We start from the raw sequence: 22439 nt of genomic DNA on the forward strand, positions 1-22439 counted from the left end.
CTCTTTTCCTTGTTGTTACATACATTACCTTTATCAAAGTCTCAATAGGCTATTAACTTTGCTAATGTCCATATGTTAACTCTCCTTATATGATTTATTGTGGATTTACTGATTATCAAATAAAGTTTAACTGGAATTTATGAACCATCCCCTTGATAAAAACAGTCCATAACAAACTAGCTATGTCACAGATTGCCAAACTTCATAATAAAAGACAAATCTGAAAATGTCACATAGTACACTTCATTTATTTTGTTAGGTACAGTTCATGACAGTGAAGAACAGAAATGGCAAATGAACAACAAATGTAGTACCAAAAACAGCACTTTATTTAAGATGATCTCAATTCCCTTATTTGAAGTGTGTGTGTGTGTGTAGTCCCATTTGTGAAATGCACATTTTCATTCCCATCAAAAAAATTAAAGTTAAGATGAGTAACTGCTACATAGGGTTAGTTCAAACAGTATGTTATGCAAATAAGGACATGGAATGATTTCATAGTTACGGTACTGTAATTTAGCAAGAGGTTGAAAGATTGATAATAAAATGAAGGCATTTCGAAGCCTGTGAATAAAATGGGAAGTTGCTCATGTAGTTTAATTTTATATTTGTGGCGGAGGTTATTTAATATGAAATCTTAAATGAAACCGTGTCCTTTTCAATATTGAGCTATGTCCCCCAATAAAGCACTCCAACTGTGTGTGTCATCAGTGGACTGAACATTTTGGTAGTTAACTTGTGAAAGGATAAGTTGTTGCCCATAGTTTAGCTTGTCTGAGTCAAAATACAATCAACTGTAACTATTCCATGGTCTGTTGCAACAAAACAATCCATATAGGGGTCCTTCAAGTTTAAGAAATGTTAAGTCTGTTGTCTGTTGCACTTTATTGAATCCATACAGATAAAAGAGGCTGCAACAAGCTTGAATAAAAACCATGAAGAATATTAAAGTTCAAATTACATTACAAACTGTTTAGCTGATGTAACATGACAATGTTATGGAACAATACAAGTGGACAACAAAAAAATATGTAAAGAAAATACACTTAACAAGAACAAGGAAAAAATGCATGTTTGCAATGTATGTTGCATATTTGCAGGCTAGCTGCATGGGAATCAGGCTGGCTGCCAGGATGGAGGCCAGGACTTTCCACTGAGAAAAACATAAATGAATAGAGGGAAGTTGAAGGAGAATTAGTTAGTATAATACACATTGAACTGATTGTAACGAATGTAACATTTACTGTTTTACAATACTTTGCAGAGTAGTGCAGAGCATAAAATGCATGTAATTGTACATAACCAAAAGCTATGTAACATTGTGCAGGGCTGCCAGTCATAAAGATGTTCTGTCCTCCCCTGTGGCAGGAAGACAAAGACATTGTATTACTGTATGTTATGTAAATATTGTACTTTAACAAGGAGTGAAAATATATTAATTGTTGACATAGTTTATATTCTGCATATTTAGAATAATAGTCATCAAATAAGATCCATGACTGACACTTCAAGCTAAAGGTATTTACAGGATGCTACATATACAGCTCAATGTTGTGACTTAGACAACAGCATTTTGTCAAGGTAACATTCAGTAACTGCAAAACAAGTTATCCAACTTGGGGTGGGTCATGTTATCACTGTGAAGCTGCTTTCATACAATCTGTATTGTAAAAAGCGCTATATAAAAAGGTGACTTGTCTTGACGTGGGTGTGTCACGACACACACAAGAGGAGACAGATCCAAGTGCAGTATGTTTTAATTAGGAGATTCCAAGAGAGTAAACAATCCAGGCATGAGTCGATATCCATTAAATAAGTCCAACAATAAACACAGATCTCACGGGCAAGGGAACAAGAACACAGAAGTGTCGTACATTTTACAAGGACTCGACAACACACACTGAAACGGACAGGACTAAATACACAATCATAATTAAGGTGATAGAACGCAGCTGAGACTGTGATGGGAATCAGGTGTAGCGAACAGGATTATGGGAACTGAAGTTCATATGTGATGACACCGTGAGGGAAGGAGGACATCTCGTGGAAACCCGGGGAAAAGCAACCAGACACTGTGACAGGGTGTCTTTAGGGGTAATATTTTTTTTTTTTTTTTGGGATAAATAATAAAAGCGATAAAACCATTGTTTTTATAATCACATATTTGTTGCATTCATTTTAAGTGAAATTTAACTTGGTTAAGGTTTTGAAATGACAATAGCCAATAGCATTATTTAACTAATTGAGATGAAACACTGTTATCCAGTTAGTCATTGACCTACCTTTCTGTTCCTTGTCTTTATTATTTCACGGACTGGGAACATTTCAAGCCGATTGTGAGGGCAATCTGTAATTGTAAGGAATATATTATTTGCACCAATGTCCACAATATGTGTAGTATTTTTAGTGCAGGAATCAATTCACAATGCACACCTTTATGCATTTTTTCCACTGTTTGTCATTAGCACATTTAGCTCCTCCTAGTGAGATTTGAGAACCACAGGAGTATCAAAGGCTGCATGGTTCTATTCAAAATCTTTTGTTTCTTTGCCATCCCTTCTTTATGTTGTGTCTCCTAATGGACTGTTTACATTTTACATCGCTTGCCACAGAGCAGATATATTTTACACTGGTATTCTTTACACTGGGACTTTAACTTTGCAGCTCTCTAATTACAGGGATGTGTAGACAACCACCAATTCAATTACTATTTATAGAAAATTTAATAAAATAATATAGCATCTAGTCATTCAGTATAATTGCAATCCTGAATCAGATCCATAATAAATCAATAATTTTTAGAGGGTTTACAAAAATCACATTAACTTCATGACGATTATGCGGGGGTAAAATGTCTGTACAATACATGCCGTGCATTGACTAAAACACACCTTTAATTTTTTGTGGTCTTTTACGTTGCCGTGGACCCTGCAGTGGTGGCTGCACAGCTGGGACCTGGTGTGCTGGTTCCTGGAAGGGTGGAGCTGGGTGTGGTGGTTCTCGGATGGATGGAGCCAGGTGTGGTGGTGTGTGGCTGGAAAGAGCCAGGTGTGTTGGTTCCTGGATGGATGGAGCCAGGTGTGCTGGTTCCTGGATGGATGGAGACAGGTGTGCTGGTTCCTGGATGGATGGAGACAGGTGTGGTGGTGTGTGGCTGGAAAGTCCCAGGTGTGCTGGTTGCTGGATGGATGGAGCCAGGTGTGCTGGTTCCTGAATGGATGGAGACAGGTGTGGTGGTGTGTGGCTGGAAAGTCCCAGGTGTGCTGGTTGCTGGATGGATGGAGACAGGTGTGGTGGTGTGTGGTTGGAAAGAGCCAGGTGTGCTGGTTGCTGGATGGATGGAGACAGGTGTGGTGGTGTGTGGTTGGAAAGAGCCAGGTGTGCTGGTTCCTGGATGGATGGATGGAGACAGGTGTGCTGGTTGCTGGATGGATGGAGCCAGGTGTGCTGGTTGCTGGATGGATGGAGACAGGTGTGGTGGTGTGTGGTTGGAAAGAGCCAGGTGTGCTGGTTCCTGGATAGATGGAGACAGGTGTGGTGGTGTGTGGTTGGAAAGAGCCAGGTGTGCTGGTTCCTGGATGGATGGAGCCAGGTGTGCTGGTTGCTGGATGGATGGAGACAGGTGTGGTGGTGTGTGGTTGGAAAGAGCCAGGTGTGCTGGTTCCTGGATGGATGGAGCCAGGTGTGCTGGTTGCTGGATGGATGGAGACAGGTGTGGTGGTGTGTGGTTGGAAAGAGCCAGGTGTGCTGGTTGCTGGATGGATGGAGCCAGGTGTGCTGGTTGCTGGATGGATGGAGACAGGTGTGGTGGTGTGTGGTTGGAAAGAGCCAGGTGTGGTGGTGTGTGGTTGGAAAGAGCCAGGTGTGCTGGTTCCTGGATGGATGGAGACAGGTGTGGTGGTGTGTGGTTGGAAAGAGCCAGGTGTGCTGGTTGCTGGATGGATGGAGCCAGGTGTGCTGGTTGCTGGATGGATGGAGACAGGTGTGGTGGTGTGTGGTTGGAAAGAGCCAGGTGTGCTGGTTCCTGGATGGATGGAGACAGGTGTGGTGGTGTGTGGTTGGAAAGAGCCAGGTGTGCTGGTTCCTGGATGGATGGAGCCAGGTGTGCTGGTTGCTGGATGGATGGAGCCAGGTGTGCTGGTTCCTGGATGGATGGAGCCAGGTGTGCTGGTTGCTGGATGGATGGAGCCAGGTGTGCTGGTTTGTAGATGGATGGAGCAGGGTGCGGTGATGTGTGGTAGGAAGGAGATGGCTGTGGTGACGTGCAGACGGATGTAGTCTGGGTTGCTGGTGTGCCAATGGATGGAGACTGGTTTTGTGATGCTGTGGCTGGTGTTTCCTGTTGTGGTGACTGGATATGGGTGGTAGGGGTTAAGTCACACGTCACCAAATGTAGGACGAAGTTCTCCTCTTCTTGAGGTAGTTGGTCTGGGTTGAGTCTTGTCCAACCTATAAATGGACATGGAGAACACACAAATATAATATATAATATGCAAACGCCGGTGCTGACCAGTAGGATGCTACTGCCAGTGATGCATGCACTCGTCGGGAGAGTGGCATTAAGCAAAGTTGAATCTTCTGTAAAAACACTGAATACTGCTCTTATTAATACATGTGCAGAAAAAACATTAGTTCAAAAATCGGGGTTAACTTGCTTTATTTTTTTTTTTCAGCCAGTGATGTTGGGAAACGTTATATGTTTTGTAAAAAAAACATACTCCACCCTGCTCTTATCAATATGCTATTAGTTAAATAGCATTAGATAGCTATTACCGACGTTGGGAGAAACTGTTTATTATTTTTTAAATATGCACATTGCTTCTCTGTATAGCATCACCTGGTCGGAGAGGCAGCAATGTGTAAAGTTTGGCTGATTGTTGACTCCTAATGTTAATTATTGTTGTTCCAGTAAAGTGGATTCATTTCTAAAATAAGCGGACTAAACAGGTTATCTGTCACTTTTTAGAAAGGGGCAGGGCGCGGGATAGTAAAAGTAATATTATAACTTTTACAGGAGGAGTAACAATTCCCTGAGTAACTTGCCCAACACCGGTTGTGGTCTCAGTGACTTTCATGCCGTTAGGTACTTTTTTGCACATCCAATCTCTAATCGCAGTGGCACAAGTAGTAGATTTACTTTGACTATGTTTTAACAAAATACATTAACATTAACACTAGTTAGTCTTAAAGGGCACAATTAGTAGGATTGTCTCTTGCTGTTTGTAAACACATGATTCAAATTTGGCCCATGCAGAGAGAGCGGCTATTGAGCGAGCTCCAAAAGAGAGTGAGCAGTGTTAGCAAGAACAAAGCAGTGAATCAGAGAAATAAAAGGTCTTCTGATTGTTTCATTTCGGTTACAAGTGCACAGCCAATGTGAGTGATTCCTTCAGAGTGAACACGGGTGAATCTGACTGCAGTAGATGTGAAAGATATTAATAAAAATGATAATAATTCAGCCAGCGCTCATACCTGTATTTACATCCTGTTTTCAGTCGAAGTCCATAGTAATCGATTGTCGAGTTCACGCGCATTGGTTTAGTACCTATGATCACGCGCGTGAACTCGACAATCGATTACTATGGACTTCGACCGAAAACAGGATATAAATACAGGTATGTGCGCTGGCTGAATAAACATAATTTTTATCCATATCTTTCACATCTACTGCAGTCAGATTCACCCGTGTTCACTCTGAAGGAATCACTCACATTAACTGTGCACTTGTAATGACACATCAAGGATGTTAAGAGGCTAAAAGCAGGTTTAAGACTTGCCCTATTGAAGTCAACAGGGTGCAAATTTAAAAAAAAAGGATAACACGGTGTAGACAACACCGATTTTTGTCGTTGTTCTCTGTATTGACAGCACTCCAAATGTACAAAAAATGAGCTCAATGTTTAAATTGACCGGAGTTCTCCTTTAAAGATTCTAAGAATCCTCTCAGAAAACCCCTAATTTAGCTTAAAAACTTTTACATAGGAGTCTTAGCTTAAGAGTGATTCTGAGAGCAACTTTTATCTTAGTGAAGAGGCGGGGTTGACCCCATTGCTATGTGTGACAAAATCTTTTGAAGACTGTGATTGGTTGGTTGTCCACGAAGGAAAACAATTTTTATGTATAGGGTCTATTCTAAGCCTTCACATTGAAATTGCATGCGTAATCGGGCGCTATAGCATTTATGTGCTGCAACGGAGATGTTAGCGTGTCTTTAATAAGATCGGTCACTAAACATGATCTCTGCATTATCTAATCTATAGCATCTTATAGGCTAACTCACTGTCCATTGTCTGCAACACATTTCTTCTCCCTCTTCGTCTTTCTGCCAGTTTCGGCTGTAAACGCCCACATTTCTCAGAATTTTCCTAGAATTTTGTCACTAGGAGCTACTCTTTGCATTAAGATTTTTTATGAATATGGGCCCTGGCTTTTATTTTATGAGAAACCACAGGAAGTCTTGTTTCCCATTTGCGCTAGCTTCCCAGCTAAATGTTTAGGCCCAGTCAAAACAATGCAGCCTCTATGCAGGAAAAACCCTGCAAAAGCTTATTGACATACAGCTGCATCAATTTACATAATCCATGTACTGACATTTTCATTGATTGGATTTAGCTGGAGGTCACTAATTTAGATTTAGCACACTTCCAGTGTCCTGCTTTGCTTGTCATCTGGCTGAAAAGCAAACTGTGATTACATAAGTCTGCTGGTGGTCTTGTGCTGAAGCTTCCAGCATATTTGATTTGACAGTGAGTGTGACTCATTAAAAAGTTCAGCCTCCCACTTTAGCTGCGGATTTCAAAAGTTCCAATAACTTAAAACTACCAAGGAGATAGAAGTGAGGTATTTTAAAGCACAGGTGAACCCTGCCATCATCCCAAAGCAATTTTTGTTCTTATTTTCCGCAATATCAGCTCTTTAAAATGACTCTAGGTTGCAGCTACATGTAGGCTACAGCCAGATCAGAATTTCTAGTCTTTGCTGTTTGGAAATGTACAGGACAACACCAACAATTGTACAACAGATAGTGAATACATGCATGCGTATGCATTTCAAGGTTAAATAAATGCAATCTCACCTTCAACCATTAATTTATAGATGGCATCCACATTATCAAGGCATTTCTTAGCGGATGTGCTAAGGTGGGCATGCATTGGCAGCATTAGTTTTGTTTTAGTATGGCACGTCCCTGTCACCACCTTAGGAGGATGGGCAATTAGCAGCAGGGGCTTCATGCCAAGGGCATACAACTTCTCAAGCTGGAACAGAGAGGTAGAGAGATCAATTAGATACACAAAACTGTAGTTTACAGCTGAATTTTACAGTTTACACAGGGGCGGCAGTGGCTCAGTGGTTTATGTAGGTTGTCTACAAATCGATAGATTGGTGGTTCAATCCCCACTGAATCAAGTGTTGAGGTGTCCATGAGCAAGACACCTAACCCCAGCTGCTCCCGACGAGCTGGATGGCGCCTTGCATGGCTGACACCGCCGTCGGTGCATGAATGTGTGAAGTTACATCAAAGCTAGAAAACATCTACAATGATTTTTACATAATTTTTGGATAGATAAATGTGAGGATTTGTATGAGTTTCAACTCCCTAGATATAATAGTAGGAAAAAACAGTAAACATGAATTATATTCTTATTAATAGTGTGGATGTGAGGCAATTTATTAAACTAGTCAATTTATTTGCTTATGTCAAAATAATAAAACACTTTTGGTGAATGAGATGAACGGAAAACTACATACCAGAATAGCAGCATCATCAAGAACGTGGGACTTATTTTTATTTTTTTTCATAGATGCCAACCACTGCTTCTGCTGACTTTTAAATTTTTCCAGCTTTTTTTGGAGTCTTACGTTTTGGGGTTGTGGATGGTTGCAAAATGAACAAGTTTTAAGTCCACAATATATTTTTTCCCCGCAGTTTGGGCAGGTCTTTTTTTGTGACCCTCCAGCCATTTCTGAACAGAAATAGATGGAAGTGAGAGAGATAGATAGATTGAAAGAGTGATTAAAAGAGAGACAATAACAGAAAGAGAGAGATCGAAAGAGACAAATGAGAAAGAGAGAGAGTGGCTCTTAAAAGTGCCGTTGGTTTGATTTGTGTGCGTGTGTGTATATGTGTGTGTTGGTGGAGTCAAAGTGTTGCAATATAGCTGTAAAACAAGAAAAAAGCAAAATATTATTAGAATAGAATTTGTAGTGAATGAGCATTTCTTAATTGTTAGGACAGAGTAATTGTACTTATTAATTTAATATGTATCAATCACAACCACTACGTAGAATACAAATCAATCCTTACTGTACAAATATCAGATTTGTACCACATTCACTTGACACAAGCAAGTACCAACACAAATCTATTTTTATTTAGGCCTACAAATAATGGAAAAAGGTGGTCTTCTTCTGTCCTGTTGCATAAAACGCTTCTCATAATATCTAACTTACTGCTCTCTCTTCTCAATGTCACAAATAACTAAATTAACAGTTATGATGATTTTAGTGTCTTCTAAAGTCTTACAAAAGTATGGCACCAAAGTGTTACAGGATAATTATGTTAATTACAAGTTAATTATGCATTAATTATATCAGGTATGAACGGTCATTGACATCGAGTCGCACTGAGCAGTCAAATCCTCTGAAAAGACTCCCGGTCCACTTTTTTATTCTAGTCCATCCCCGATTGCGGTAATTCTCCTTAGTTACACTTCTGACATTTACTTTGCACTTTGAATAAAACTTTAACCAGTGCAACCACACGTTGTTAACTGTTGTCCTCACAACACATGGACAAATACACGAGTTTAAACTGATTTTTGTTGTGGGAGTGCCACATTCCTACTGTGCCGGCCGGGGTCGGGACAGCTGTCATTTGGCGGGCTAGCTAACGTAACTACTTCGGCGGCCAGCCGTGTAAATGATAATGCAACACTAACAAATTCAACCTAAACTCCAATGATTAATAAATCCAGCTTCTAAAGAAATAACAGCAAAGTAGGGCTGTACTCAACCAAAGAAAATCTTGGTCGACTGAAGTCCTGAAATTTTCGGCTAAAAATCGACTAAAATCAACTAAAATTGACGTTAGAAAAAAAAAACGTTAAATTAATTAGATGCGCACTGTGCGCAGTACTTGGTAGCCTTGTTGTCCTCCTAAATGAATTATAAATAAACATAAACAACTAGTAGGCTATTTGCAGTATATTAAATCGTTTTTGACCTAATTATTTTGCACTGAAATGAGTCTGACACTTGAGTCTGTCAGCTCTGACAGCGCTGCATCACGTGCACCTGCACAATATCATAGCTTATGATTTCCGAAAATAGTACTATGTTGTCAACTAGTGATATCATCACAAGAACTGTTGAGGAATATGCAACATAATTTAGACAATTATTTTTGTCATATGTTATAATAATAAGTTATAACTGTCAGACACTATCGTTTCACCATGCATGTCCTCGCACCGAGCGAGGCTGAACATGAGCTCAGCTTCGCAGCTGAGACACGAATAGACTATTAACTAAAGCTTTTACTCTTAATAAACACAAAAGGCACGTCCACTTTAATAAAAAAAGAATATTTATTAAACAAACCAGATCAAGAGCAGAAACTAAATAAAGTGCATAACTGAAAAATAAAGCATCCTAGGCTCAAAACTAACACAACCAACAGCACAGTGCAATTGCGCATTAGGCTCCAAATAAAAAAATAAAAAAGTTAGGTTATCACACTAAAACATTGAAATATGCAAATTCTGATATGTTCATATAGCCTACTCAAAACAGACAGGGCAAGCTAACGCAGACAAGTGAGCTTACCACTTTTAGATGATATGTCATGTTTGTCATCGAGCTGTGGAAAACTGTTGCTTGCAAACTTTGCATTCGACCTTTTTCCTGTTATCAATTTTAACAAAATGCTGCCACACTGTCGATTTCTTTGTTGTTGACATGTTAGAAGAGGACTGACTATTAAACGCTCTCACAATTAAATAAATAATATTCAGCATCAAACCTTCTATGCTCGACGCTCTCTCTTGGGTTGGGCTAATCCAAAAAAGGTGAAAACAAGGGGGGGTGTTTTGAAGACAGACTGTTACAGTGAAACAAGGGTACTCTGAAAACACCCCCATTAGCAGTTAGTGCTTTCCACCTGATGAAATGAGCGTGCCTCAGCGCGGCAAAACTGATGAAATAATCGCGGCAGAAAATCGACCAATCAGAATTTTGGTCGAACCAGAACGTATCGACCAATTAATCGACTAATCGACTAGGACAGTACAGCCCTACAGCAAAGGTTTTGCGTGCTTTTTAACAAACACACACCCCTTGGGTTGAGATACTTACTGTAGTCATGTGGCGGGAGAAATGAGTGGTAAAAGCGCAGTGATTATGGGTAAGAAGCGTGCGTAACGTGACCTGACGTATCGTTGCCGTGGTAGCGACTGAAAGTCTTCTGATTCATAATAATAATAATTAATAATATTCGCTGCTATGACAGACAATACATTTGTAAAGAATAAAATATCGTAAATCTTTTAATAAAGTAAAGGGAACAATCTATTTAACACAGCCTCGGGCCATTCTTTAAAACTACTCCATCTATATATAGATAGTTATATCACAAACAATTTACTGTTATTTAGACAACAAAAATCGGAACTAATACACTACAATAACCCACTGAGCAAGGGACGTCTGTGGACGTACAAAACAGGTTGATATCAAGTCCGTCCGTCCAGGCCATGATCTGAACGTCCATTGACAGCCAGAATTAGTCGATTAATGACACTGAGAAATTATGTTCAATCTGGCCATAATCTAAACGTCTACTGACAGCCAGAACTAGTTCAGAAAAGACGTTCATACTGGCTATAATCTGGACGTCCGTTGACATCCAGAAACAGTCCATAAATGACGTGAATAAAGATGTCCAATCCGGTCATAATCTAAACGTCCACTGACAGCCAGAACTAGTTCAGAAAAGACGTTCATACTGACTATAATCTGGACGTCCGTTGACATCCAGAAACAGTCCATAAATGACGCGAATAAAGATGTCAAATCTGGCCATAATCTAAACGTCCACTGACAGCCAGAACTAGTTCAGAAAAGACGTTCATACTGACTATAATCTGGACGTCCGTTGACATCCAGAAATAGTCCATAAATGACGCGAATAAAGATGTCAAATCTGGCCATAATCTAAACGTCCACTGACAGCCAGAACTAGTTCAGAAAAGACGTTCATACTGACTATAATCCGGACGTCCGTTGACATCCAGAAATAGTCCATAAATGATGCGAATAAAGATGTCAAATCTGGCCATAATCTAAAGCCTGACAATGTAACTGCTAAATACCAAAGTATTGTGGTATTACATGTTTCTCACTGACACACTCATAACTCTTCAAGATCGGGCTTAAAGAAAATCCCAAGCTTCCTACTCATATTTTCATCATTGTGGCGGCGTTCATGTGTGTTCAATTTGTAAATACGATCTTTATGATACAGGTATATCTTGAATGCATCAATAGCTCTAGTTTAGGGACAATCCATACAAACAATCTTTACTAAACAGACTGTCACAGTGAGAAGATTTTTGTCCTTTATCAATGCTAAAGGCCTAACCACTGCAGTTAATACCATGCTGTTAAATAAACGTCTGTAGACAAGTCTTAAGGTTAGGGTTAGGGTTAACCTTAACCCTTAATTTCTAACCCAGACCCGGTTTCACAGACAGGGTTTAGATAAAGCCAGGATTTGTCCTTAGTTCAATTTGGGTATTTCATTATAGCTTTTAAAAATGTGCCTTAGAAAAAAAAAAACATTACTGGCGTGCATCTTGAGACCAAACAATGGCACTGCCATAAGATATGTCAGTACAAGTTGCTTTCAGGTAATACAGCTCAAACATGCATTTTAGTCTGGGACTACAGGCTTAAGTCTTGCCTGTGAAGTGTGAAACCCAGGGTATTATGTTGTAACTTGTATACAATTATGCCAATGTTACCAAAGTGTTGCGTTGGACAGAGGATTAACCCTAAACCAACAGGTTGTGTACCAGTGCCACACAGGGTGAAAAAGGATGTTGACATTATTAGGCATAAGAGTGTTTCTAAAGGAAAGGTCAAGAATTTGTGAAAGTGTAAAAGGGTCATTATGGGTCACATGAATGTAACTGTCACCACCATGATACCAATTCATTAGATTTTCATATAGATCTACATACAGAATTGTATATGAATATATGCAGTGTTTGCTCTGTTTAATATACTGTTTGCTCTATTAAATTGCGCTTTATCAGAACAGTGGTAAATAAATATTATATATGGTCAGTTACTGTAAGTTCTTACAGTATTTTTAATCTTTTATTTAATGTTTAATTTTTAATCATGCACTGCAATGAAAAAACAATTTAACCAATTGATTAAATATAACAGCCAGTCTACAAATACAACCAAATAAATAGCACATTATATATTTTATATATATATATATGTTCATATTTTCCTGTAATTGCAATGTTGCCACACTATTGGCTGTCTCTCCTAGCTGTTTCGAGCATGATTGGTTATTCTCTGTTTATTCTGACTGTCATCCAGGAATCTAGCCAATGACAACTATGCGCGCCTTTACGAGTCAAGTTTGAATAAACGTCAGTTGAGTGAGTCGGTGTTTGCTTTGCTGCTGCGCGGGATCTTCAATATTAGCCTATTCTGTGGGTCTATGGTTTTACGTCGTTTAAAACATGGATTATTTTACATCGGACTGCTAAATGTTTATTTTGAGCGAGTTGCTGGGTGTTGCTGGATGTAAATGAAGAACAAACAAGGGATATGGACAAAGAATTTTAACAACGGACATATTGCAATCTACGGAAGGTAAAACTTTATTTTATACAAATTCTGCTACATCAAGATATAGTGTATTAAATTGAGAATCTAAACGCGATTAGCGCAATATTATTAGTGCATACGGTATTCCAATGTATTTATGTTATGTGATGATAGCATGTGTAACTTGTCTAACTTATACTTATTAGTTTATGATAAAAAATAAAACTCAGCATGGGAGCTTTACAACGAGTGAACTGAGAATATTGTAACTTATCTTTAGACAGAAAGGAACTGTCACAGAATCTGCAAACTAGGCTGAATCGTTGATCGCGGGATGGCTAACCGATCAGTTAAATTAACGAGTCTTAATAATATGTTTTGGAGCTGGTGAGTCAATTTTGCAAGCTTTTGCAAATGTCTCCGTTAGTAAGTAAAACCAATAACTAATATTGATGTGTATGTGTGTGTTTCCTTCATGATCCAGGCATTTTGGGAATAAATATTATCCAGCCACACGATGTTCAGATGCGGTGAGTATTGTCATAAAATACACGTGAAATAGAGGCAGAACATGTAAATCTGCTCAAATGCACTGAACACACAAGCTTTATCTTCTTGAGTTTACAGGCCTAGCTGACCCAAAAATAAATGTCTTTCAAAATGAAAGTATTTTCAAACCTGTATAACTTACTTTTGTGAAACACAAGAATTTTGGGAATAAAACAACTGTATTCATTGTATGACAAAAATAAAAGGCATTTTTCAAGATATCTTAATTATGGTTCTACATAAGAAACTCATACAATTTCAACATATGGGTGAGTAAGCTACATAATGAGATAACTCTATTTTTATTTTATTTTTTGGATGAGCTGTTCTATTAGTTCACCTCAAAGTTGAAAATTGTGTCATCATTTACTCACCCTCAAGTTGTTTCAAACCTGTATGAATTTCTTTCTTCTGCTGAACACAAAGAAAGATATTTTGAAGAATGTCTGTAACTTGGGTCCCATTGACTTCCATAGTATTTTTTTTTCCTACTACGGAAGTCAATGGGACCCAAGTCTGTCTGTTTACCGACATTCTTCAAAATAAATTTCTTTGTGTTCAGCAGAAGAAAGAAATTCATACAGGTTTAAAACAACTTGAGGGTGAGTAAATGATGACACAATTTGAGGTGAACTAATCCTTTAAGGACATTTGCTAAATTAACCATGTTTTTTATTATAGTGTAGAAACCATGTTTTTATGGTGGATTGATTACAATAATTTATTAAGTGAGTATAGGAGCAGGCTTCACTGCATATATTAATAAACTTTTAGAGTGCTGGCCTGGATAATTGTAATACGTAAAATAGGAAAGAGGCCGCACTATGCATAAACTTTTATTTGCAAAAATGCGTTTCGGCGCGTGCAAACTGATGAAGGCACGCGCCGAAACGTGTTTTTGCAAATAAAAGTTTATGCATAGTGGGGCCTCTTTCCTATTTTACATATTACAATAATTTATTACCATTTGGTTAGTGTCGCAAAACATTGTTAATTTTTAGTAAGGGTTCTCCAGATTTATATAATACTTATAGAACATTAAAAAATGGTCCTATGTTACCCGGTCAATAATCCTATTAAAACACTTTAAAAAAATAATAATAATTAGATCAAGCATTGGACTTACGGAGCAGAATAGGCACCAACAGAGAAACAAGTCCATCACTAGTAAGTATCCACTGCAGTATCTGGTTACACTTTATTTCGATAGTCCACTTTCACTAACATGTCAACTAACTCTCATTAGAGTATTAGTAGGCTGTAGTAGACAGTCAATAGACTGGTAGGTTAAGTTTAGATGTTAGGATTCGGGTTTGGAGAATAAGTTGACTTGTAGTTGCCAAGTAACTTATAGTGAGTAGAATGTCTGTTGGGGGACCAACAAAACAGAGTGTTAGCAAATATTAAGCAGACAGTCTACTAATACTCTAATGACAGATAGTTGACATGTAGTTGCAAAGTTACTTATAGTTAGTAGAATGTCTAAAGTGGACTATCGAAATAAAGTGTTACCCAGTATCTAAATCCACAGTCAATTTTAAAGGCACAATGCACTCCGAAATTAAAAAATGATCTCTTTTTTTCTTCTCTCGTGCCAATCCAGATGTATATCTGACTTTCTTTCCACAAAGATTTTTTGAAAAATTATCCATTATTGTAAGCCAATATAATGCAAGTGCATACGCCAGAAACTTCATACAGCCTACTCACAGCTTGCTGTGTTGTTCACACAAGATGTTTTCTGCACTTATCATGTGAGCTTTACAATGCTCTTGGACTTTTTCGACCTTCAGCATTTTGGTGTCTATTCACTTGCATTATTTGACACACAAACACAAGAGATGGATAATATTTCTAAAAGTCTAGTTTATTTTTTCTAAAATAGCCTATGTGTTTTCATCCGAAGAAAGAAAATCATATACCTTTCGGTCGGCATAAGGTAGATAAAATGAAGGGGGAATCAGTTTGCTCTCCTTTACCTAGTATTATTTATAAACCTTACATGTGATTTAATAAATGTACAATTAAAGGGGTGTTCCAAGCAAACATCTAAATCCCTTCACAAAGAGCCCTTCCACAAAAGGGTTAGCAAAGGGGGACATGCATGCGATGGTAAATTAACTGAAGTAATTTTATCTTATAGTAATTTTATATTATATTTATGGTAATGTGACCTAGGATGGCAAGTTCCTGTGATTCATTTTAAAACTAGATATGGTGGAAGAGTTCCATTTAACATAGAATAATTGAGTTGTTTGTTTGGGTTTGCTTTATTACACACATTTTCATCATATCAAAGTTCCATAGGTAAAACTTTTATTAATAGATGCGTTAACCCTACCTGCAGGGTTAAAAGAAAAGACGTCAAGAACACACAAACTTAAGGAACTTTTACACATCAACAATGTACTAAAAACGGAAGAGTTTTTTCTTTGTACAGATGACAACGTTGTTAAAACGATTACCGTTTGGACAGATCCACTGTGTTAATCTACATGTTCCTTCTTTTGGTGATGCACATTTTTCTATCAGACATAAGTTTTAGATACCAGACAAAACGAATGAAATGTGACCCATGCTAATTAATTCCCCCCTTTTACCTCTCTCTTTTATCTTTCTGTGGCCAGGATCCGTCATTCATCAGAACAGCTACCAAGAGAAGTGAGTATTCGTCCTCTACCTCCTTTGTCTCAATGTTATTTAAACACAATTGGTCTCCAAAGTACTATATGTATGTGTTTATATTAGGGGTGTAAGATTAAGAAAATGTCATAATTCGATACAATTGCGATTTTTCGATGCAAAAACGATTCTCGATAAATAAAAAAAAACGATTCACAGTATGTAAATGTAGTTACTTTTCCTATGTAGGTATTAGGGATGTGCATCTCCATAACTTTCATCTCGATGCATAGCCAACGATACAATACATTAATGATACATATAAGCAGCTGTCAGCTGGCAGCTACCAATGCAATGCAATACGATTCACTATTATTACGATCCGGTGCGATTCGATTTCGATTCAACGCATTGCAAAAATATGATACTATGCAATTCAATATGGTATAGATAGTTAACTTTTATTTCTTTTGTTCAGACATAGGGCAAATCATAAAGTAGCTTAAGTGCCATCTGACTTTTAACACATGGCTCTCTCACAATCAAAAGATTTGGTTTCCACAAAAAAAGCAGGTACTGTAGGCTAACTGACCAGAAAGCAGGTCCTGTTATTATGTGCTTCACGGGCCGTTTATCAGTTTATCAGTACACGGCTCTAAGAGATCCCCACTGAAGTAATAACATCGCTGCGAGATCTGAGAAGCATTCATATTTCTCTGTTAATAACGGATCAAACAGCGCTGACGTGGAAACATTGTGCCATGAATGAACAATCCAGTGTCCACAGATCAGCAACATTCACCATGGATTTACTGTAGTAACACTAACTGTAACCATGGAAGTTTGGCAGGAATAGTAGGCTATAATGCTTTCAAGTTACATTACGTTGGTTTTATTTTGACATGAATAAAATTACTGCCCTCAAATGTTAATCTGAACTAAAATAAACCTTTGTTTATAACTACAATATTACATTTCATTTTTTGAAACCGAACCGTGACACAAGTGTATCGTATTGAACCGAACCATGAATTTTGTGAACCGTTAACTTACACCCCTAATATGTGTGTGTGTGTGTGTGTGTATATGGGGCTGTTTAAACCTGGCCACTTGATGCGTTTTCTCAGATCGGATAGCTATCTGTTTTATCACAACATTTCCATTTACACCTGGTCACATAAATATGTTTTTGCAAACCGGATATAAATCCGATCTTCGATTCCCTTGCTATGCAAATTTAATGGCGTTCACGTCACCGAAAGCAACAGATATGAGCTGCATTTTATTGATCATCCGTTAAAATTTCTAAATCAAAGACCGCAATAGGAGAGAGCGCAACAGCCCTGGTAAGATCATTTCGTTTCTTTACTTTTAATGATGATAACTGTGTGTTAAGCATCGGGGACTTACTTTCACTTTGATTTGCGATAGTTTGCACATTGGCTTGATGAATAACGTTAGATGGTCAGCGGCGATGTGGCAGTAGCGTCGTCATAACTAGCTATAACATGACATATAGCCTATAACACGCTCTCACACCTTTATTTTAGAGCGTTTTTGGGAGGAGTAAAATTTACATATGTGGTTTCAACAACCAGATGCATTTACACTTGTCCAGTTTCTTCTGGAATGCGACCCAGACCACCTCCTGAAGTGGTTTGAGCAATCAGATTCAAATGCGTCACGAATGCGTTTCGGAGGGCATTTACACCTGGTCTTTTCAAGATCATATAGCTATCCGATCACTAAAATCGCATGAAGTTGTAAATGGCCCCTGTGTGTGTGTGTGTGTGTGTGTGTGTGTGTGTGGAATGCCTTATATCAGGCTTGATGTAATTTTACTTGATTTGTGATTTATTTCATTTAATTGATTCGAGTACTCAAATTTTCAACTATGTATCTCTGCTATAAGCTAAACCACAACAGTGGCATTTGTATTTATTTATTTTACATGTGGATTTTTTTGCTTTGATTGTAGCTGCTGTCATGAAATGGGACCCAGCTGCAACAGAGGCCCAAATAAAGTCTGTAGCCGATCATCTGAAACTGCTTGCTGCTATAAATGAAGCTTGTGAACCTTATAGCAGCCATATTTTGTTAATTGTTATGTTATATTGTTTTAACAACATTTTATAGATTATTTAAAGGGAAATTGTGTTCATTTACAACTTTACTGTTCTGGCTTTTAAGTTTTATTGTGTTAATTTATACTTTACTCTTCCGGCTGTTAAGTATTGGTCCAGCAGAAAAAAATGGTAATAAAAATATATTTTGAGATTTAAATAGTTGATTTCTTGGAGTGATTAGTTTGGTTTACAGGAAAATGGTAAGCAGTTGATTTCTTGGAGTGATTAGTTTGGTTTACAGGAAAATGGTAAGCAGTTTATTACAGTTATATTGTTAAGATATACAAATGCAAGTATATACACTACACAGTTATTCAATTGAATATTCAATATTATCAATATTCTTTAAAATCTTATTTAGGTCTATGGTCTGTGTGTCTGCAGTTTCATGACACGACAACCATTAACAATGAGTAACTGGGTTTTTCTCAGAACTAGCTCACTCACTGCCACTGTTTTGTAAATATTTGTAAGTAAATATTTTTTAAAGTTGGATCCTTGCAAAATGCACATACGGGATTTCCATGTCAGTATGGGTCTTTAACAGTCTTTGACATTTCTACTACAGAAAACACGTCTAATACAACTTTTATTCTGGCTGCCTTTAGATGTCTAACAATTACGTCTGTAGCACGTCTTTAATTTACGTCTATACAATGTCCAGAAAAGACGTAAAAAAAACTTTCATTCTGGCTCCTGTGAGGACGTCTTCTGGATGTCTAAGAATGACGTCTGTAGCACGTCTTTAATTTACGTCTATACAATGTCCAGAAAAGACGTAAAAAAAACTTTCATTCTGGCTCCTGTTAGGACGTCTTCTGGATGTCTAAGAATGACGTCTTTAGCATGTCTTTAATTTACGTCTATACAATGTCCAGAAAAGACGTAAAAAAAACTTTCATTCTGGCTCCTGTGAGGACGTCTTCTGGATGTCTAAGAATGACGTCTGTAGCACGTCTTTAATTTACGTCTATACAATGTCCAGAAAAGACGTAAAAAAAACTTTCATTCTGGCTCCTGTGAGGACGTCTTCTGGATGTCTAAGAATGACGTCTGTAGCACGTCTTTAATTTACGTCTATACAATGTCCAGAAAAGACGTAAAAAAAACTTTCATTCTGGCTCCTGTGAGGACGTCTTCTGGATGTCTAAGAATGACGTCTTTAGCACGTCTTTAATTTACGTCTATACAATGTCCAGAAAAGACGTAAAAAAAACTTTCATTCTGGCTCCTGTGAGGACGTCTTCTGGATGTCTAAGAATGACGTCTTTAGCACGTCTTTAATTTACGTCTATACAATGTCCAGAAAAGACGTCAAAAAAACTTTCATTCTGGCTCCTGTGAGGACGTCTTCTGGATGTCTAAGAATGACGTCTTTTAGACGTCTTCTAGACGACTTTTTGCTCGCTGGGAAATTATAAAAGGAGGACGTTTCGTAAACTAGAAAACAACATTTACCGCTGCCCACTGTGACATTGTTGAACCAGGGAATCCGTGTGTCCACCACGACAAATGAGCCTCATTGACTTTGTATGGGTGTTGTTTTCGTGGTGCCGACAAGTAATTGTAACACATTACGTGCCACCACCACGCAAATCGGAGTTAAGGGGTCGTGTTCATTTCACGTAATTCTGTGAGATCAGGTTGGGGAGACGGTCAGCGTGTTCTGGCAATAATTTCTGACAAATTCCAACCACTTCTCTCCTTACACTTTTCTCATCAATAATTTCTGACACGCCGTGTAATTTCAAATTCCAACGTCTGGAATACCGCTCCAATTCAGTGATGCGTAATTCCAATACGCCGATCCGATTGCTCTCTTTCAACAGTGATGACTCGACTTGGGAAACTTTGGTCTTCACCTCATTCACCTCATTACACACGGAGTTCAGCTTTTCTCTCAATCCGGCAATATGAGAAGTGTTGACCGCAACCATTGACTCCAGCCTATCAGATCGTGTGTTGATGAGCTCAGAAAGTTTAGTAATAATGTCGTCAGCGGATTCACCTCGGCCTTTCTTTGAGGGAGGCTTCACAGGAGTATCAGGGAGCGAGGGGAAATCTACTTCTGACATCACCGAAAATTCCATTTTCTCACCAGGACCATAGTAATCGTGACAGCTGTCGACAAGAACGTTGTAGGCAGAAGCAGAGCTGGCTGACGACGCCTCTGTGTCAACAACTATTTCTTTCTTCTTCGTCGCAGAATTCTTCCTTTTTTTATCACTTGACATTTTTTTTTCTCAAACGTGAACAAACCGTAACATCCGAGTAGCACTTAACATCCAAATAAGGCGCGAAAAGTCCGTTTTATTGCTTAAAATCAACTTTGTTGATGGGCGCTATGTCTCAACACCTGTGCTCACGGCGCCATCTTGCGCACCAGTCCAGAAAAAGTAAAGTACGTTTGGGCGGGAACCACAAACTGACGTCACTTATTTGAAAACAGCCATTGGCCAACTGTCATTTACAGACGCACAATAACCAATCAAATGCCTCTGAAGCAAAGCCATCCAATGAGCGCATGGCAGCCCTGGGCTTAAAAACGCGCTGTGTCTGCACTACTCAGTCTTGATTAAATCAGCATCTGAACACTTTTAAATAATGGCCAGAACCAAGCAGACCGCTCGTAAGTCCACCGGAGGAAAAGCCCAGAGGAAGCAGCTGGCCACTAAAGCCGCCCGTAAGAGCGCTCCGGCTACCGGTGGCGTTAAGAAGCCTCATCGCTACAGGCCCGGTACCGTGGCGCTGAGAGAGATTCGCCGGTACCAGAAATCCACTGAACTGCTGATTCGCAAACTGCCCTTCCAGCGCCTGGTGAGAGAAATCGCTCAAGATTTCAAGACGGATCTGCGCTTCCAGAGCTCGGCTGTCATGGCCCTGCAGGAGGCGAGCGAGGCTTATTTAGTGGGTCTGTTCGAAGACACCAACCTGTGCGCCATCCACGCCAAGAGAGTCACCATCATGCCCAAAGACATCCAGCTGGCCCGTCGCATCCGCGGAGAGCGCGCTTAAACCCGCAGCAGACACTCAAACCCAAAGGCTCTTTTAAGAGCCACCTCATTAACTCAATGAAAGATGATTTCCATATCATGGTGTTTTGAAATCGGAATTTCATATGCCACGGTGGTCTTATAAAATTATATTTTTATGTATTACTTAAATCTAAAAGCAAATGTAAGGAAATAAACGGTGGTTTTAGTGTTATGCTACTATAGTAATGTTTACATGTACGGTCATTAACTCTCATCCTCTCCTTAGCCTATCTATCTATCTATCTATCTATCTATCTATCGTTAAATTATATAGTTATTAATAATATTCTTTAAATTCTACTTATTTCCACTAACATCAAGCATAAAAAGATTGACCTTTTTTATTTATTTATTTTTATTCAAGAAATGTTTTACAATAGTGCAAACATATATTTCTGAAAAATATAGAACAAATGAAGTCAATTTTCACAGGACACAAAAAAAAAAAAAAAAAAAAAAAACAGCCAAGATATATGGTACATGAAAGATCTCATATTTTTTTCAGAAAAGACGTACATTTTCTATTATCAGTTGTTCTTAGTGATTTAATTAAATGTTTTACTTCACAAAAGAAATACATCAAAAGACTGACCTCGACTTGGTAATGCGTAACTGGTGACGTTTACTAGAACCGCCCATGAATGTGGTTTCAACTAGGTCCGCTATCTGACTATAACTCCTCTTCCCTAGTACTTTTACTCCCATCTGTCAATTGAAGAGTATCTACAGTCATGTCTGGAAGAGGAAAAGGCGGGAAAGGACTCGGGAAAGGAGGCGCTAAGCGGCACCGAAAGGTTCTTCGCGATAATATCCAGGGAATCACTAAACCCGCTATTCGTCGTCTTGCTCGACGTGGCGGCGTCAAGCGTATTTCTGGCCTGATCTATGAAGAGACTCGCGGTGTGTTGTATGGCGGGTAGTCCGTGCCAAAATCAAACATCCGAACGTCTATCCGAACGTCTATCCGAACGTCTTGAACTTTCAAACGGCTGACCCACGTGACGACCTGACGTGACGTCAGCGTCTTCAAATTTGCAGCTTTTTAACCATACAAGTATACAAGCTGATGTGTAAAGACTATAAATGGACATGATAGGCACTAAATAGGCCTACAGATGTTATACCTAAAATAATACTCAACCATTTCCTGCACTTCCTCGAATAAGCCTATTCTAGTGTTGTAGGCTATTCTAAGTGATGAACTGAACAAGTTACCACCTGTAGGCTATATCATGACTTTGTGTATTTCATGACTCTAATG

The 22439-nt window shown here is 38.7% G+C and overlaps 2 protein-coding genes across 8 annotated transcripts; both read left to right on the top strand.

Moving 5' to 3' along the window:
* The first annotated feature begins 11159 nt into the window (after positions 1-11159).
* Positions 11160-18560, top strand: LOC311079205 (uncharacterized protein). 7 transcript variants are annotated; one of them, XR_014605347.1, is made up of 6 exons: positions 11160-12891; positions 13127-13233; positions 13331-13376; positions 14504-14562; positions 16023-16056; positions 17996-18560. XR_014605347.1 is itself a non-coding variant. In XM_084108420.1 (6 exons), exons 2-6 carry the CDS (start codon positions 13181-13183, stop codon positions 18081-18083), a joined length of 291 nt encoding a protein of 96 aa, XP_083964546.1. In that variant the 5' UTR covers positions 11163-12891; positions 13127-13180; the 3' UTR covers positions 18084-18560. The 7 variants fall into 7 exon arrangements, 3 of the variants coding, with proteins under 3 accessions (XP_083964545.1, XP_083964546.1, XP_083964547.1); XM_084108420.1 differs by lacking the exon at positions 14504-14562 and adding an exon at positions 15836-15905 and having other exon boundaries at positions 11163-12891; XM_084108421.1 differs by lacking the exon at positions 14504-14562 and adding an exon at positions 13961-13997 and having other exon boundaries at positions 11165-12891.
* A 2187-nt stretch (positions 18561-20747) lies between these two features.
* Positions 20748-21158, top strand: LOC311080100 (histone H3.2-like; the record flags this gene model as incomplete). The annotated part of the gene is made up of 1 exon (XM_084109867.1): positions 20748-21158. The coding sequence occupies one exon, from the start codon at positions 20748-20750 to the stop codon at positions 21156-21158; it is 411 nt and encodes a 136-aa protein (XP_083965993.1).
* Between the last annotated feature and the right edge of the window lie 1281 nt (positions 21159-22439).

Source organism: Abramis brama, assembly GCF_963993115.1.
Source record: "Abramis brama genome assembly, chromosome: 3".
Lineage (NCBI taxonomy): Eukaryota > Metazoa > Chordata > Actinopteri > Cypriniformes > Leuciscidae > Abramis > Abramis brama.

Bases quoted from the DNA above. Each gene is read 5' to 3' on its own strand.
- LOC311079205 (XM_084108419.1), top strand. From the start codon at position 12,827: ATGAAGAACAAACAAGGGATATGGACAAAGAATTTTAACAACGGACAT. The intron at 13,377-15,835 runs GTGAGTATTGTC...TTCTTTGTACAG, and splicing joins CCACACGATGTTCAGATGCG to ATGACAACGTTGTTAAAACG. The intron at 16,057-17,995 runs GTGAGTATTCGT...CTTTGATTGTAG, and splicing joins CAGAACAGCTACCAAGAGAA to CTGCTGTCATGAAATGGGAC.